Source organism: Anas platyrhynchos, chromosome 8, assembly GCF_047663525.1.
Source record: "Anas platyrhynchos isolate ZD024472 breed Pekin duck chromosome 8, IASCAAS_PekinDuck_T2T, whole genome shotgun sequence".
Lineage (NCBI taxonomy): Eukaryota > Metazoa > Chordata > Aves > Anseriformes > Anatidae > Anas > Anas platyrhynchos.
Window position 1 is genome coordinate 25,050,504 of NC_092594.1, and position 19,818 is coordinate 25,070,321.

General features: G+C 36.4%; 1 protein-coding gene and 1 long non-coding RNA gene across 4 annotated transcripts in view; one reads left to right on the top strand and one right to left on the bottom strand.

Annotated features, from left to right (window-relative positions):
* Positions 1-19,818, bottom strand: part of PRKACB (protein kinase cAMP-activated catalytic subunit beta) — a 68,725-nt gene that overhangs the window by 27,377 nt on the left and 21,530 nt on the right. Inside the window, exon 1 of one of the 3 annotated variants that reach the window (XM_005022279.6) lies at positions 7,694-7,963. The exons of 1 other annotated variant lie outside the window; for it this stretch is intronic. In XM_005022279.6, coding sequence (XP_005022336.1) covers positions 7,694-7,877 — 184 coding nt within the window. In that variant the 5' untranslated portion in view covers positions 7,878-7,963. Of the gene's footprint in view, positions 1-4,102; positions 4,375-7,693; positions 7,964-19,818 lie in introns of those variants that run through there. One more of the 3 variants, XM_021274329.4, reaches the window with a different exon arrangement.
* LOC140003127 (uncharacterized) lies at positions 15-18,268 on the top strand. Its single transcript, XR_011811134.1, has 3 exons — positions 15-1,525; positions 12,610-12,810; positions 17,892-18,268. It is a non-coding gene; the product is annotated as an uncharacterized lncRNA (long non-coding RNA).

Below are 19,818 nucleotides of genomic sequence, written 5' to 3' on the forward strand. Positions count from 1 at the left end.
GAGTATATCAGCAAAATAGCTCTTCATCTCTTTGCAAGACTTGGGAATCTGACACATCACAACACTGACATATCTCCTGCAGATCATATTTCAATATTCATTTTCAATATTTACAGGAAATGGTTGCCTGCAGTAGCTAGCCAATTAGTAGAGGTTCGTTTATAACCTTAGATAGCAGAGACTTCCTGAATAAGGAAGTAAGTCTTATGCAAATAAACATAATTCACTATTCAACACATCAAGTGACAACAAATTCTTGTTCGCCTTAGGATTAGGGTAGGTGAAAAGTAGATAAAAGTGTTTGCTATCCATTCTGATAATGAATGGAACTTCAGAGAAAACAGGTTTATGGTCAGTACTTCGATAAAAAGCAGGCACAAAATTTGCACAGAATTTAGTCGTAAACCCTACAAAAATGTAAATATTAATAATAATAATAATAAAGCAACGAAAATACAAGTTCTTAATGAGCTTTCAGAAACAAGAATGAGTAAAAGAAAGTACCAAACCCATTAGTCAGGTTGTAAAATGCCTCTTAATGACCTCAACAATTAAAGATGTGAAATGCATGCTGCAAACTTTGGCTTACAGCAGCAATACCAGCAGCAATTTTTTGAGGAAATAACAAGAAATAATTACATAAACTATTTGAGATATAAAGTAAAAAACAAGAAGAAAATCTGTTAAAATATATATATATATATATATATATATATATATGTAAGAATCATAACAGAAAATAGAGTAAGCCACAGTTCAGCTGAGATGCAAGATTACAACGTACCAGGTACCCATTCCTTTGGAAGCAACCCAAATTTTATTAAATTCATTTTTTTGCCCATACTCTAAACTAAGCACCCTGAGGGACTGTTCTCTGTAGGGATGCGTTTTAAGAACTACATCAAAGCAGCTCATGTTGCTTTTTCTTTTTTCAGATATTTCATATGAAAACCAGAACAAAACATGAACCCAGCTCAACATCTAAGAACTTAACCTAGTCTATTGTCAGAGGCTAACTAGTACCTTTGGGTAAGTTTTTCAAGAAAGATACCATTAATCCTATGAGATGCATTCTTCACAGTCTCTTCGGCAGGGGGAAACATTGTTCATTTGTCTTTCTCAACAACTACCCGTGTCAATTGGAAAATAAATAACTGTAGCTTGGTAGCAGTACTGATGTGTAACACCTCTAGATTCCTCATTAATCTTACAATTTTCTAAAACATTATTTTTAGAAATAATTCTTTTAACTAATGACACACAGTCCTGTCCCCTGATCTTCATAATGAACTTCTAAATTCAGTCAGTCCAAATTGTACTTTTATAAATCAGTCCAAATTACAGCAGATCTTCAAGGCTCCTTTGTTACACATTCCCATCTTTTCTTCCATTACCTCACAATAGGAACCTTCACTCAACCCTATTTTGCTGTGATGTCACTCCCCAGTGCTCAACTGCTGTAGTTTCAAATACTTCTGCAAGCTGGTTGTACCTCGCTCTTAAAAGATGGCTGTAACACACACAGGTAAGATATAAATACTACGCCCTTACTCCTGACATGCTCCTCTTCTCCAGTGCCTCCAAAGCTTGACAGTAACTCGGCGGATGGAGGCTATTAGCATTGCTCACACTCCTCATACTGCTCCATCTGTCTACGCACATATGGCAACTACTATCTTAAAAGTATCATTTCTGGATCAGCAATTACCTCTTTATTGCCAGTTTTTGAAAGTATTACCCAACTGTAGACATGATGTTACTAAGAGCATTAAGGCTATTACTTGTGAAACACAAGACCTGCCAGAACAATACCTGTCCTTTATCTGTTATGGAATGTCCTGCTCTTCAAACCAAAACAAACCATAAACCAAGGAAAACAAGAAACAAGGCCCGTGAAAGGCAAACAGTTCTTCATTCTCCCCAGTCTTCCCAGAAAAAAAAAATTATCTCTTGGAATTTTTATCTCTTGGAGAGGAAAAAAAAAAAAAAAAAAGCAAGCAAGCCATTTTTGTTTAGAATTAGTTTCACCTGCGTCCACCCTTTACAAAGACAGCATCTAGTTTTAACCACTTAAAGGGTGTAAAACTGCTGCAGCAAGGATAACCACAAAGGTGCACTAAACAGCAAAAGTACTTGAAATGGGGAAATGTTTGTACTGAAGAAAATATAATTCTCACTCAAGGGAGCATGAGATATTCACCTTTCCCTTGTCAAAATTACTCTTCTAATTTGTAGATATTTTTGATTGGGAACAGACACTTGTAAAAAAATTGCATCTATTTGTTTTTATTTTTAATGGACCTAGGAGCACGGATGTCAAGATGAATATAATCTACAGATGCAAATTGTGGAATAAAGCTTCCTGGGGTAAAAGCAAACAAACAAAATGAACCCCTGTAACCTCTTTTTCACCAATTTTTTTTGTGAAAAAAAATATTCCCATAAAATTGCTCCATCATAACACAATAAAAAAGGAAGGAAAAAAACACTTAAGCAGCAAAATCTAAAATTGCTATAGCTGACTTCCACAAATCTTAATTCTGGTGGAAGCTGCAACTGTAAGAGAAACAGACAAAAAGCTGAGGAAAAAGCCAGCATCATGATGGTGATCAGTGAAAAAACAGAGAGCCTTCCTGACTCCAAAATAGAGACCTCTTCACACGTGGAATAACGTGGCTGTGTGATGCTGAGGAAATGCATGGCTATAGTTTGCCCCTTGCTTGGAAGAGAGCCATGAAGGGGTGAGGCTGCCTGCTTGGCCCTGCCATGTGCTTGTGCTGGCTCGCAGGTGCTCGACAGGGCTCCATCAGCTCCCTGCCCAGCTCCTGTCAGCATCCATACAGGGCAGAGGCTGGACCACCTCTTTCCAGGACAGGCTGCGTTTAGGTTTACTTACACGGTCATGATGCTGTAACACTGATTTTCATAACGTATATGCAAAGTTCTGAAATTTGTCTTGTAACAGTACCGGTTTTGACACTTGCATATTGTTGTACTTTGTATGCTGAGGAAATGACGGCAACACTTTCCTTTTCAGGGAAGATGACCTCAAAACATTTGTATGAGATAAGTACATATAAACTGGTATTAGATAAGGCAGTGGGATGACTCCTCCCACTCAATCTCATGCCTTGTACAAAAGTGAAATCTTTGTAAAAATAGTCCTTTAAATTTGTAGGACAAAGCGAAACCACACAGGCATGCATAAACCCTGCATGCATGATTAACTATTTTTTTCTTTTTAAGCAATCTCTAAACTTAAGTCATTTTCCAAAGCTCCAGATTATCCACATGAAACAATAAGGCATCATGCCAGATACTATTGCATTTGTGCTTTCTGCAAACCATTTTCACGGACATCTTGTTCTAAAAAATTGCATATAAGTTATTTAAATATTTAGATGCAACTTTCATTAATATTCCAAGGAAGAATAAAGTACTTCATAATTGCATTAATTCAAAGTACTTTATAATAATCAATCACGCTGTTTTTAGAAAGCAACTACCTGCCTGATAAGTTTCCTCGGTATATTATAATATCTCATTTTTAATGAGGCTCCCCTTCCCTACTTCCATGAATGACCAGAACTATTCTACTATCCCATCATTTAGAAAGAATAAAGACCTAATAGAATAAGCTGGTTCAGATGAAAAAGAACAAAAGCTAGTTCAGAATTTTAGGTGATAATTACAATAATTTCAGAAGTTTTTTTTTAAATTTGTATGAATTAACATAAAATAATTTAATATGAGTGGCACAGAAAATTAAGTAAACTGACATACACAGCATTCAATTATAAAATTCACCATATCTTATTCTGTGTCTTATTCAATGATTTGGAACAGTTATTTCTAAGATAAAGCTTTAAAATATTTAATATTTAAAATATTAAATACTAATTATGCAAAACAAGATGTTTAATAAGAATACTAATCTTTAAGACTAGTAATTTTTAATAGAAATCCACAGTAAGTAGATTACAAAAACAAAGAGATCAGTGCTCGATGTAGCTATGCAGACAAGAAAGGGAAACCTGGTAGATTTTTCCTGATTGTGAAGACAGAACAAAAAATAGTGTCAAAGGTAATAGAAAAGACTTACCATTCATGCTGAATAGCTTATTTTCAGAAACATATTGCTCCTAATATTAATCCAACAGTTGATAAAGTATGTTAATCCCTACAAAAAATCAGTGCTTCAATCTCTAAACACAACTATACACTAACTGGAAAGAGAAAGCACACAGAATCCAGAGCTTCTCTTCCTCACGAGCTCCTTCTGATGCAAAAATCTGCGAAGCACAAGATAGCAGTAGTAAACTAAAATCAATATTCAGCAGACGGGTATTTGGTTTTGCTCATTAACTACTTCTGTTCTGACCAGCGCTACCTATTCATGCCCAAAGCAACTCAAAATGGCAGGGGAAAAAAAGCATGCAAACACCAGGAGGTTTTAAGATGTTCTCAATTATATCAAGCACTGGTTGTTTCCATGGCAACCTTAGACCAGAATTATCTGTTGACTTGTACCCAACTAGTAGTTATTCTAAAGCTTTAATCAATTCACACAATGTACTCTGTACATTATTTCATATTTCGGATATATTTTTCCCTACATATACATATATCTAGCAATTATTTATCTAAATCTGTAAGATATTCCATAGCATTTAAAAGTGTATCGATATGTTGAATCAGAGAGCAAACAGAATTCCTTTGACTATTCACCATCCATCCATTTACAATTTAGAGACTACAAGAATTTGAAGGTGACAGAAAGATGCAATAGTGGTGACTCTCCTGACCATTGCTGTCAATCCAAGTTGTTATTATGGTCTCTTATTTTGCACAGATTTGGAAAATACCCGTATCAGCTTAAGAACAAAAGATTTACACTGATTTTGCTGCCTCTACATTCAAAATCGAGCAGCCTCATTGTCCTTTCTGTTCCCACTTCACTCTTCCAAAAAGAAAAAAAAAAAAACACACACACACACACAAAAATCAAAACATAGGTTTTGCATAGTTGCTATTGGTAGAAATCAAGACGTCTGAAACTGAGAGTGAAATATATCCTTCTGCTGACTACCACCAGCATATCCCTTTCATCTTCTGGCTGTGCAGCACAACTGACCTGATTACTACTAGCTCAATGCGTACACTCACACATGCACTCAGTCAAGTTTTTAAAATAGATTCAAAGGCCTGTGGTATCCCGTACCACCTCTGCCCCTACTGGATTCTAAGGATTTTACACAGCAAATTTATTTCATACATTAACTAAGAATGCAAGGCGTGTTAGAAAAAAAATGTATGCTCTATAATAACAAAACAATGAAACAAAGGAATTAAATAAATTTCAAAATCAACAACTAAAAAAAACCCTGAGGCCTTAGGCAACATGTGAAAGCACGCTAGGCCACAACACTTGATGACTGACAACATTTAGCGAAGTCCACCTGATAACAAGCAACTCCTTCACCTTCAACAAACCCAGAGCTTTAGCAGTAACTGCTTGTACAAAGACATACACAGAAACAGACCTGTTATAATACTGCTTTACAGCAGTGTTAATATATTAACTTTCTGTTCAAATCAATTCAATTTCAAACCTAGAGCCACAACAAAAATCTCCTTTCCAAACTTTTTTTTTTTTTTTTTTTTTTTTAGGAATGTAAAGGAGTGCTTTTGCCTTGAACTCAGGAGTAATTCACACTAAGCATCTGCTATTTAGCTTCACCTAAAACCTAACAAGACCATCCCCTAAGTTGCAGTTACACGTGCAGAACAGTTGAGAATATCCAAATATCCTTACAAAACAAACACCAGTATCTTTCCAAAGCACTGCTTATTCATTAAACTCTGTGAAATTAATCAGCAACCTGTTTTCAGGTGACCCAATGTGATTCTATGACATTGAATTGTCAGGTAGAAAATAACTGTTTCTTACATTTTTCCTTTGTAATGATGCAAAGAATCGTCACAGATGATGCATTTTTCTGCAGACACAACTGCGAGTCAGTAGCAGACAGAAATACAAGCGCCCTTTACTTCCTGTCACTCCTTAAGCCATGGTGGTAGTGAAACGAGAATCCTGAAATGCAGGCTTAGTCCATGTGTACCAACAATTATTATTATTTTTATCTTTTACTAATCATCAAATAGAGAGTTAAGATTCAGGATAAATATCCAAAATGTCGTCCTGAAACTAAAGCTACAAGATAACCAATATTCAGCTACCAGCTCAGTAAGTTTTCTTCAGAAAAATTACATCCAGCCACTGTGCTTAATTATTACTCAAAATGGCATTTAAAGAACAACCATTTTCACCATGTTTATCATCGAAAGACACGACAGTCCATTTCCTCATCACGCATGTCATACAAGGAAGCTTGCCTTAAATAGACAGAGGAAAAAAACAGCAGAGTCTTGTACACAAACAGGTCACAATTTGTGAATGTCAGTAGGTCAATATCATTTTTTTCTCCATTATATAAACAAAAGTGCTTCAATGTTATTTTTTCAAATAGCTATTTACATAAAAAAGAGCTTATACGTAAACAGAAGTTAGAATCTATTTTTACCGAGCTGAAAATATTTTGGAGAAGTGGAAGCTCGGAGTTTATGTACTTTCAACATTTATCTTCCTAACAAAACTAGTCAATCCTTTTCCATCTCATTCTGGAGACCTAGATTTCATCTATTTTAGGTCAATGCATTAACACTTTTTTGTTTCCATGTTTACTGCTTATCCTCTGAGAACAGATTCATTCCAAGCTCATAAACCGTTTCAAACTGAAAGCAAGGAGATGTATAAATGCTGATTTTCTTCATGCTAACACTGATGTTAGGCATTTCAAATAAGGCCTATTTTCGATTGAAATAACTGTGCTATCCCAAATCCATCAATGAATCTAAAATTTGGAACAGAATTACCATCAATTACCATACTGCAACATTTTAAAATGAGGATTTAACCATAGAGATAATTACTTTGCAAAAAATGCATTGCTGTACAAGGAAAAAATAATCAAATGGCAATTTACTTACATTGTGATATTTCTGAAATCTCTTTTATTAGCCAAAATGCAATCATGAAAAGTTTTAGTCCATACAAATGCATATTGTTAACTAATAACTAATGCAACTGTTAACTAATTAAGAAATTAAAGCTAATGCTATTCATCATATTTGAAACTAAACACAATTTTGTTTACTACTGTATAGAGCATTCTGATATATCATTCACAATAAAATGAAAAAAATAAAAATCCCCTATAATAAGTATAATCTGTGCAGCCATGTCTGCGTACTCCAAAGTTCAAACATTATAATTTTAAACAAGTTTTCTATTTCTGCTGAACTAGCAGATTTAATTTGAAAATAAAGGAAGTAATTTAGAAGTAAAAATTGGGGTGAGGGCTTGCTAAAACAAGTCATCTGTGCTTTAACAGAACGGGACCAGCCATAAATTCTAGTGCCAGCCACCCAGCCCATGAAACAGCCCCCCACGTCTCTGTGCATGATGCAATGTTACTCTTCAAATTAATGCCTTTAGATAATGAATTGCAAAGTCGTCCCTGGAATGTATCGCAGAGCAACGTTCGTATTCAATCACGAACATGCACGCTCTTCAATTGCTATGCAAATTGAAGACAGAATATCTATAAAATAAACAAAGGAACCTACTTACTTGATTTGTCCCACAGGACAGCAAGTTCAGAGAAATGGCTCTCATTTTCCAGAGGCACTCTCTGTTCATGTGTACCACCCTTTGAGTGCCTATGGAAGAGGCGGTTAGCGAAACCTTCCAGTCTCTGGAGCGCGGTGGCAGTCCCTGTGCACTGGTTACAAGGTACCTCCTTCTGAGCTGCCATCTATACGCACTGGCGACTTTTAGAAAAGCAAAACAGAAAATATCTAAAAGGAGCTGGACAAGTCAGAAACACTAAGAGCTACGCATGTGTCAAACTTCCTGTATGCAGTGTTTTCTAACCACTGCTCTGGTCTACTTCCTGTTAAGAAAACCTGTATAATGCACTGTTTTATACTGTTAAGAGTCTCTTTTCACATCAATTGAAAACTGTTTTTTTTTAATTATTATAATTTTAAACCAAACAAATGCAATAACTACTGTAGATTTTCACAGCTTTTTAGTGTGCGTATTTTATATTAAAATACATTTTAAAAAAATTAAAATACCATAAACAACTTATTCCGAAGATCAGAAGCCAGATATGTGTATATTTTTAACTTACCGCAACCATGCATGAAAAAAAAGCGACTATTCTGCAGTTCATACCCTGTTAGTAAAATGGAGTACTAACATCACTGTCACAGCTTAACCAGGTGTAATCTAATCATTAACAATCCCATATTTTCAACTAAGCAACTTTCTAAACAACGTGGTTGCTTGCAGAAACTGCTGAAGAAACCATTACCACAAAAAATATATTGTTTTCCTCCTTTGAGGAAAATCAGACTGAATTTGAATTCATGTTCATGTGAACAAGAGTGCATTATACTTACCCATACTGAGTTCTACTTACTCCAAGAATGAAACAAATGATTTTAGCTTTTTCAGTAATAAGCTCCCAGAACAAACAGCACTGGCAGACCCTTATCTAGCCGCATACTCACTCTCCCAACTCCAGAGGCAGCTGGAAGGAGTCACAAAGTCACGGTCACTGGCTCCTGACATTGCTTATGTCAAAGCCTTGCGTGCAGTCTTGTGGAATTACACAAGGAGGATTTTTCATTCACAAGAAATTTGAATGTTTTCAACTGCAGACTAAGTCTAGAGAGTGTCACTCTTAATGGTTCAGAACATTGGGGAAATAAATTGAAAGTGGTATTTAATGCTAAATTATATTAACTTTTAAAATTATGTAATTTTGCATGCTTACAATGAGTAATACTAAAAATCCATTTTTGTGAAAATGGAAACACATACATTGGGCAACTTTCCCAGTGTATCTTCAGCACATATAAGACGTGGTTTCTTAAAAATTTAGAACTCTTCTTAAGTAAGATTGAAATAACTTTTCACAATCTGTCTCCTGTCTTACAGTCAACATATTGATGATACACCTCTTATTTTTCACCACCATACTTCTCACTGAATAGTTTCCAAATGCAGCAGATATCCATCCTTGGACATTACATAACTATTTCATAACAGCTCTGCATTTTCAGAAAAAAAACTATGACAAGAAAACCACCTATATTAATGATGAAACAATAAGAATGCTGAAGAACAGACTTTACAGATCTGGCTGCATTCCTCAAAATAGTAACTTAGAGTTGTCACCATTGACCCCGGTCAGGGGAACAGTTTAAATTTCTAGCCCCTGCACAAAGCACAGAAATGCAGGCTCTAGATATACTCTAGACTTTTTTTTTCTTCCAGCACCTGTTCAAAATTCAGGACCAACTTGTCTAAATACTGACACTTTACACATTGCTTTGCAAATCTGGATGAGAACCTGTTGTCTTGTGGGTGACCAGGCTGCTCTCTCCTATCAGGTTCTGGTGCTGCAGCCTCCCCTGGATCCCAGCCCACCAAAGGTCATTTTTTACCTTAAGCCTTCCTGGCTTTTACCTACTTTGTCTCAGGATCATTGCTGACTTCCATGACACCTCCCAGGTTCAAGGCTTTGCTGCCAGAAACAGGAGCTAGCGATGACCATGAGGGTTAGCTTACCTTACTGGGGGCACGAATAGGCAGAGAGCAGATAGCTTATATACCACATATAACCAATCACTTTATGGTGGAGTAATGCTATGCCCGCTTCTATATAAGAAATATTTACAAAAGTTAAAGACAACAGCATGCTTATTTTCCCATCCAGTGAACATTTCAGAACTGGAAGAGCCCCTCTGGATTTGCACAGCCATACTCCCCTGTAGTTTACAGTAAGTGTCTGTGCGTCCAGGGAATCCTTCCAAGCAACTTTATTTTCTCTGACCTTTACTGCTTCCTCCAGTACTCATCATTCTCCCCTCCCCTGATTCTGCACCTTTTTTTTCACAGTACTGTCGCCTTATCTTTTGCACAAGTGTCTTTCACACATTTAGCTCCCCTGATCTCAGGAAAGGTAATTTACAAAATTCACATCACTTCACATTATGTGTGTTAGAGTCTACCAACCCTCTAGTGTCAAATCAAGAGATGTGAGAACTGCTGAAGCGCATCTCTGCCCACCAAATTCAGAGTTTTGAATACACCCAAGTGACTAGCCCGGACACTTGAATGAGGTGTCAAAACTAGGGAGCAGAAACAGCCAGCCTCTGAGACGAGAGAAGTGAACTGGTTTAAGTGAAAACAGGCTATGAAAAATAGATTATTAAAAGATAGTCTAAGAGAAAACTTGGGTTTACTAGTGATTTTTTTTAAAAAAATACTACCAATAGATACCATCACAGACATTCTGGTCCACAAGCAAAATATGAAAAAAAAAGTACTGGTCATACCCATCATTTATTATTCAAGCACTGATAGAACAGATAGCAATGTACTTCTGTAATAGATGAATTTTTTTTTGGCATTGATCAGCATTGCCCAAGGACAACACAAAACACCACCACGCTAACTTTCTTTGAGGCCCACATCCCATGTGGACTTCAGGGTCTTCATACGACATCCACAGTTTTCAGAGGTGGAACCTCCTATTTCCTTTTAGCTAATCTTTCATCTTATTGACAGACCAATACTTCCAGACCAATTCAGCATTAATTCATTCACACCAAGTATTATTATTTTTTAATATTATATATGCTAAGCATGGAGTACACCAGCTCTGACATAGTATTTTACTCCCCAAAAGCTCAGTAATCAGCAACAGATGATTCTTTGTCAGAGACAAAATTCTGTACCCGTGCTTATCTTAGGATTTTCACTGGCTAGCCAATAGTGCTTTTCCTTAGAACAGTTTGTAAATCTTTAAATACAATTAAACATTTACACAGACATCTGCAAACAGACCTGAGGTCATCTTACTCATGCTGTTCTGAGCTGGAAGAAGAACCAGGGCCAGCTTTGATCTAGAGCCGTGCAGTGCCTGTCGTTAAGGTGGTATGCCCTCCAAGAAAGGAAGGAGGCTGTGCCCCATCCACACCACCACCATCCCTGTGTTCTACCACCTCAGTACGACCCAGTACAACCAAAGTCACCTCAGGTGTATGTCAACCTCTGTGCACAGGTGTGACCCATGTAATGCCAGGCCTGATGAAGATGCATTTAACTCTCACTGAATGATTTTTACACTACAGTCTGTGACCTAGGAAACTTTTCTGTTAAAAAAAAAAAAAAGCTTTATTTCAGATCTTTCCTAAAACATGGTCTGAACTTTTGGGTAGACCTGTGCGGTGTCAAGAGTTGGACTTGATGATCCTTAAGGGTCCCTTCCAACTCAGGATATTCTATGATTCTATGATTCTATGTTTGAAGACCTTACAGCTGGCCAGCTGCAGTCCATAATTTCCTAGAGCTGAGCACCATTGAAAATTGCTCTTTGTTCGCACACCAAGCCTGAGCTGACAAGACACGGCTCCTGGCAGAGCGCTCGCAGCTCTGGCATGCGACAGGACGCCAGCCATGTGCACATGGAGCTACTGACACCTCTTCCCGAGTACCAGTCGGCTCAAGCAGGCTAGGGGTACAATTTAAGGAACATGTTAGTCACATTGGAAAAGTAGAAGCACTGAAGCAGCTCCTTTCTAACAGATATCTGAAGTGCCTGTTCTATAAGAGATAATGAAGATCCAACTTCTCTCCTTCTTGCAACCCAAACCAACACTGAAACGGTAAAAACTTCCTTTAGGTAGAAATTTTATTTTCACTTAACTCTAGTCACTAAGTCTTGGAAGTTTTAAAACACACTAAAAAAACAGATGTGGGTAGGAGATTCAGCTATGAATGTTTATATTACATGTGTAAATTACAGTATTTTGATAAAGAACGTTTCAGTAAAAATTCTTAATGTACCATCCTGTAGCTTTATTAAAAAAAAAAAAAAAACAAAAAACAGAACATAACAGTGACAGCCATAGAAACAGGCTAGCACTGTGGTGCTTTAATCTGAAAAAGGCAACAAATCCATCTGCACTTTTCCTGACTGCCAGCCCATAACCTAGTGTGCATTTCCCAGAAGCCGAAACCCAGAGTACATATTTCAGACACTGGTAACAAAGCACAGCAGTATAACCTGGCCAGAGACTTTCAGCTTCTTGATGAAAAAAAAGTCAAGAATAGCATAACAAGATAGACTATTTATTTTTTTAATCATTTCTGCTACCACATCATTTCTGTTTCTAGGAAGTTTCTAGGAAGCAATTCCACCCCTACCATTCAAGTCTTAAAAATTAACAGTTAAGGAAGAGCACCCTCCTTTCCTCCAAGAACATAGAGATGGCTGAGTAACAGTATCACCTGTACATTCCTGCTTCATGCGCATTTTTCTATATTCATTTCTTATAGCTTTAAAGTATTTAAAGTGTTCCCCCAAAAGAGTTACTATGATCTCCCTGAACTTTATAGTACTAAGTGAAATAATATGAAAAACTACAGCACAACTATACGTTGCTGAAATGCATTTATCTCACTCCTAGGAACTAATACCATTCACAGAACTGAAGCTCCCTTACAGTGTCAGAACTGGAACATCTTCCCATCAATTGCATGAAGGCTAACCAGGAATATCTTACAATAAAAACCACAGAGAAGATAAGTTTTTAAGACAATGAACTATATTCCTTGACAGGATCTTGAAAACTAGAACTATGATGTAAGAAATTCCAGATCACTCCCAGGTAACTAATATTTAGGTCTTAATTCTAATCTGCCAATTTAGTGTTTTCCCAGTTAGCTACAGAGCTGAGTCAACTTGCCTGCTTAAGCATATTTTTTTTCCTAGAGGTTAAAGACAATTTCTTTGCTTTTAAAATAGATGGCTTCATCTTTCCCTTTACGCACCACTTATTTCTACAAAGGTCCAACTTTATTATTATTTATAAATCAGGAGCAAGCAATTATTTGACACAAATTATTAGTGAGGGTTTCTCGATTTTTAAGAACTTGTGGGTATTGCTGAATATAGCAGCTCTCCTGTTGGCCAATAAATTATTTGTAAGTTGAAAGATAGTGCCAACATATATTAAAAAGGAAAATAATTTCATTGTCTAATTTTCAATTAGAAAACAGAAAATTGTTTAGTTCTACAATCTTTTAAATAATATGTACTAAAGAACTTAGAGTGTTTTGTTGTATAAATTGGAGAAGACATGTATAATCTTTCTTGAGTTATATAAAACTTAATCGTTTATATCCTTTTCTATTAAGTGTGTACTCTAACAACTAAAAATAAGAATTTTATCAGAAATTGTTATTAACCACAGTTCATTTTGAGTCTTGCCAGGCACGCATATTTCAGAAAGAATTATGGGTAGAAATAGAGGCAGAAAAAGGCTTCTTGAAAAAGCAGATGTATTTTGATTTTCACTGTGCATCCAACACTATGTCACTAGCTTGCATTTCTTTTTAAATACATGAAAGGAAGAGCAGTATTTGCTAGTGCCTTGCAGATTTAATGGCTTTCCTCTTCAAAACAAAAATGTTTTAAAATTTATATATGAAACTTCAACCGGAATGTACACCCATGCAGTCTTAACGTACCTTCATATGTGCATTGTTTCAAACAAGGCTAACCCTTATTAGAGAGCTCCTCTGAGAGCAGTACTAAAGCTGGGACTGCAGCACGGCTATAAATAGGACTGCCAAGAGGAAGTTGTTGCTATGGCAATGCTGGTCTTATTTCTATTTTGACTCAGTAGACCTCTACTGGCATCTACTGTATGCAGGCCTAATTGCATCAGACATCTTATACCTTCATCTCTCACCAGGAAGCATAAATTAAGGCTTGCATTCTCCACCAACATCGTTTATTCTTTTTCCACAATCATACAAAAGGAAAAAAAATTACACACGAAAAATAAAAAAGCCAAACACTTCTTGTATTCAGCATCTGACTTTTAATAGGTAAACTAAAAATTCTCATTTTTCCTGTCAGTTTTCTTTTCAAATTTTGACAAATTCATCATTCAAGACAACATGGTTTTCCACTTGCATATTGGCAGCAGATCAAGTTTCCTCAGTTCTATTGACACATATCTGTGTTATTTTTAAGTCAAATAGCTTGTATTCTGTAGTCATAATCCCAGATCTAGTCCTGACAAGTTAGAGGACAGAAAACTCTTGTTACAAGCCAAATCTTCCACAGAACTGACAAACTTGCTTTGAAAAGATGGCCACTCCTGCCAAAGAGAATCGCATTCCTCTCCTTTCTAACTTGGCTCCTTCCTCCTCGCTTCTCTGACAGCTTCCTTCGAGGTGATGTGGTCACCGGTGCTTGCCGTCTGCACTGATCAGTAGCGGTCACACTGCCAGACAGAGGTTTCAGAATATGAATAAAGATTACACAATCATTCTGTAAAAAAAACAAACTTTAGCGAATATCCACCTTTGAAGTATCAGCTTTCACATAAGTACAAGATATCTTCTGAAAGAACTTGCAGAATCCTGCTTAGTACAGGCCCTTCCAGATCATAATTGTATGGAGTTATTCAAGCAGCTCATTTCCTAGCACAAGTTAAGATAGTTTGACATACTCACAATTCTCTAAAACCCTCTTAGTTTTCAGCAAAAGAGAAAGTACCCCAATACCTGCATAGGTGTTTGTTATACTTGTATAAAACAGTTTTCTGCCAAGACATACTCTCTAGAGGAAAACAAAACAAAACAAACTGACCCCATTTTGAGCTAAATATGTTAAGTTACTTCATCAGAAAGGATAATGCTTTTTAATAAAGTCAAGGAGTACAGAATGCAAACTAGAATACAATAGTGGCCTTTAGAAAGCATGGTCTAAAGTACAAAACGTTTGGTCATATGATGTGGTGATACAGACACCTTTACTCGTATTAGAAACAGATCCCATGTTCCTCTGCCTTACCAAGGGGATTACAGACAGCCCTGGAGAGCATTCTGCTCCCTCTGCTCCTGCCAGCTGGCTCAATGGCAGCAGATATTCTACAGAAGAGGAGAAAAACTGAACCAATGTACATCTACCGGTATCATCCACATCAGTTAGAGTGAAAAAAATGGTATATAATTAACTAGAAGTGGAGGGGATGCCACTGAACCCTAGGCTGCAGAATGTGTAAGCAGGGATTTCAAAGATTCTTACATGCTCTTAATATATCATCGAGCTTTACAGAAACATGCAGGCACCCCAAATACAGCTAAAATATAGAGAAATCTTGCTGTTTGAAAGTTACTAATATTGTGTTTACAGAATTTAATTCATGCCTGCATTTAAGTGCAGTAGCAAATGCCACCTGCTGGTCAAGGATCAAAGTGTGAGATACCAAAGCTGTAATACTAAACAGTAAATTTTTAAAAAGTACTTAATTATTTATGTGTAGCATAAATGACTAAACTCAGATTTTTCAGAAGGTAAATAATCTACACCACCAACTTTCTAATTACAGGATATTTTTCCTAGTGAGGCAGTAGCAAAGGGTACATATCTTTATTTATTACCAGTCTAAATATATTCTTAAATAGCATCTTTTTTGAATTCAATACAGTTTTAAGAATAAAAAATTGTAAAATAAAATAAAATAAAATAAAATTTAAAAACATTCCTACATGTATGGAATAAAGACTTCAGGCAACAGAGACCTTGGAAAAAAGCTTCAGAAGTGAGTATAGATTAAATATGCCATTACTTGTAATTCTCTGAACAAAATGGAGCAACTCATACTGCATGTCAGTTTAGCATACAATAACATGAGTGACAATAGGTAAAAAGACATAATTCCTTAAAACTGTATCCTCAAGAAGCCACAACCCTGCAACTGTATTTTACTGTCCTTGAAGCTAGTTTTCTAAAATTAGATACACTAACATGAGTACTTGTAGTTGTATTTATCTTTAACTTGATTTAAAGAGAAATAGGAGCAAGCAATAATTAAAAATTTATCCTGAAAATCACTGCATTTTATGTTGTGAAATACCACCAAGAGCAGCTTCTCATAATAGGTCACCTCAAAGCATTGGCACTACCCCATTTTTCAATACCACTGTTATACAAGAAATCACTAAACTCATATTCAAGTACATTTTGACCATGCATTTATCTTTCCCTTTGCCGACTGAGATAATGAACACGCTCATAGGTAAAGACATTTTTATGGTATAGATCCAATCCATTTGATACTGAGCAGTATTAGGTATCGAAATTCATTCTATATTTTCCCCCACCACCACTGATTTCTATTTCTGATATTTACAGAAGTGAGATGTTTACAGCAACGGAGGTCATCTCAACATCCACACACCTTTAATTCCATTCTCACCTTAGTCTCAAAAGGTGAGAGACCTACCTGACAAGAAAATGCTGTGACAGATCCAAAATCTAAGATTTACAAGCCAAAAAGCTTTGAGAGTCTTGGTCTGATCTTCTACAGACTAATTACAAATTAGGCTTAGGCTTATTAAGTGATGACCTTGTATGAAAACAAATCAAATAAAACAAATAACCAATAATGACAGGGCTTTTTTGACATTTTTTAAGAGATGCCATTCATATTTCTTTTGATTTCTCCTGAGCAGCAGAACTCTTGCTAGGAAAAAAGCACAAAAACCACACACAGGAAACCTACACAGGTCAGAATTTGGTTATTGTGACAAATGACATATGTCCAAATATTTTCATCCTTAAAAGAGAGATCTCTGCCAAAAAGCCTGGAGTTGCAGAAATGCTCACGCCTGCAATAACAGAGAGCTTCAGTGCACACCTCCACTGCAGACTGCATTCTGCCAGAGCGAACACAGAATTAAACTAAAAAGACCTCTACCATTGAAGGGTGTGCATGTGTCGGGGAGCATTCCTGCCAATAACTGGGCATGCTGCTCTTAATTTTAGAGGGATATGGTCATCCTATTCATGAATATTACTACTACCACAACAAAGAATAATATTTTGGATATTCCTATTTTGAATTGACAAAAAAGTCTTATGATAGCATCACGTGAGCTCTTCCAATTTCTGGGAAGCAAAAGTCCCTCTGATTTGGTAAAGCAGGAAGACACACTATCTTGAATTCATCATCTTAGTTTACTTGAAACCTTTTGAGAAAAAAAAAAGGACTAACATTTTTTAATTAGCCAGAGACTTCTTTTCCTCCTCCTGGAAGAACAAACATGTTTCACTCACAGCCAGTCTCAGATGTTCATAACTTTTCCTAACAACCTCAACACAGAACTGTTATTTCTGGGAGTCACATGGCATGTGGGAAGATTCTGGTTTTCCTCCAATTCCGCTCAAGTTAAATCCTACTCAAGAAAACTGCCAAAATGAGGTGCCAGTTGCAATACATTGTATGAATTTTTAAACTGATTTCCACAATAGGAACCATGTTCCCACACTTTTGGGGGTGACAGGGAGGAAACTGGAGGAAACAGTATTATTTAACTGGAATATCAAAATAATAAAGATACTTACTGAGTAACTGCAGTTACTGAGCCCTCTCCTCACCTTCCTATTATGATAGAAAAACAATACTTAAGTTATGCAGAAATGAAAACCTAAGTGAATACGTATCTGAAGTGAACTGCTTATGTGTTAGCAAATAACCTACTTCAATGTTTCCATTCCTTTGCCTCTATAAAGATGACACTTCCAGAAGAAAAAATATCAACTGATTCATCTGCCAATTAAGGCAAACTATGTATTATTTTAACTTCTGAAAACACTGCTGATACCTATTTTTTCTGAAAAGCTGTGAGAGGTTAACAACACTAATGTATTGTCTAATGTGTCTGTGCATAGCTCCTGGTGGGCTTCTGGGCATTCAGGATGTCAAACACAACCAAGTTCTGAAGATGAACGGCTTTGGGGACTCCGAGCTGAATGTAATTATAAGTTCTAGTTGGCCTGAAATCTAAATTTGAATTACCTTTCCAAGTAAGTCTTATATCAATGCAGCCTGTATTGTACTAATGAAAGTAAAAATAATACTTCTGCACACCATACACAGTTTCTTACAGAACTTTTCAGAGGTTACTGAATAGATAGGTCGTGGTGGGTGGGAGGGTAGTATCAGAATGGGATCATATTACATTAATCCTTAATGACCACACTGATTTGCACTAACAGATTGTGCTACTCTTTTCTTAGTTAAAAGGAGACAAGTATTAGAAGATTCATTACTCATCTGGATTTTGCTGACAGTTTAGAAACTGGCCACTTCGATGGTTCTGGAGATTCACTTGTCACAATTACTAGATTAACTACTTCTCTGCACCCTCATTATCTTCAGGTATACGTTCAGTAAGATGTCTGACCATGGTGCAATTAACAGCGGAATAAATACAATTGTAGTCTATACTACATTAACCATAACAGCTTCAGTAACTTGAAATTATGTCCAGCTCCAGCAACTACACTAGCCTCTGTGCAAAAATGTAACGCACGAGATATATTTAAAGCTTAACAACTGTCTCCAGGCTTTGTGTAGGATAACACACCTCATGAACTCTAGGAACTGAGCAGCATATTCCACTTACATCGGTAGTTCAGATTCAAGAACTTTATTAAAGCACCTCATTAATGTTCATCACCACCCTCCCCCAAGACTGTAGCATTAAGTTGTACTTAGTTTGTTAATCTTTTATTTCTCAGAATTAACAAAGCACACATGGCAAGTTGTTCAGAACAGGACACCAAATTTGTTTCCGTCTTCTTAAGCTTGCTGCACAACCACTCACTTGCATGTACCTTAAATTCCTTCATAACACTCTACGCGGCCTACATAGAAAAGATTGTCAAACCTAACCTAAAATAAGCTCATCTTACTCTTTAATTACAAGAACTTCAGCTAGAAGACCAGAACTTTATACTTCGCTAGAAAAGTTGCATCATCATAGTCATTCATGTTGAAACACAAAGTTTTTTGAAGAAGAACAGCTTCCTCCAAGAAATAGAATAGGTACATATATATTATCCCTATGAGAAAGGAAAGAAAAGCTGATATTCCGGGTACAAATTCTGTTTTACTTAAAGCAACCAGCTCAGCAAACTCACATAAGAAAAGTATATTTTCAGTAGAGCTTCAAACAAGCCCATAACTAATAACACTGATAAAATACTGGCAGTCACCTAGAACAGACACAAAAATTTCCTTGTCTACAAAGACCAACTTCTCTCAACACTAACAACCGCGCTCATGTTTCTTTGTAAATATTTCAAGCATAAGATTCTGAACACCAAATTATGAGCAGTGTTTTAAGTGAATATATGCTATGCACTGTTTTTGAAACAGGAATATGAGTTAAGTTACTTGTTTCACTCCCTGAACAGAGTGAATTGACATCCAGAGATACAAATACACAGACAAGTGACAGCCAGAGCCACATGGGAAAACAAGAGGTCACAGTCACACCCCATACAGTGCGCAAGGGGGCCAACCTCAGATGTTCTCTTTGCTTCTCCTTTCAGCATCGTTTTGCACCCCTGGTTTTGCAATCAAATAGCTCTTTGCAGTAATTTTGTCCCACAAATTACATGTTCAAATATTTCTAATTTCAAACTGACTGCTCAATATACTGAGTTTTCTACCATACATTTCACCTGTTTTCATTAATCTATAAGTGAGGTCTAAAAATAATTGGTGACCTGAAATATAATACTAAGGTTTAAATCTGAAAACAATTTCCAAAAAATCTTTTTTATATCAAAAATGATAGTACTCATATTA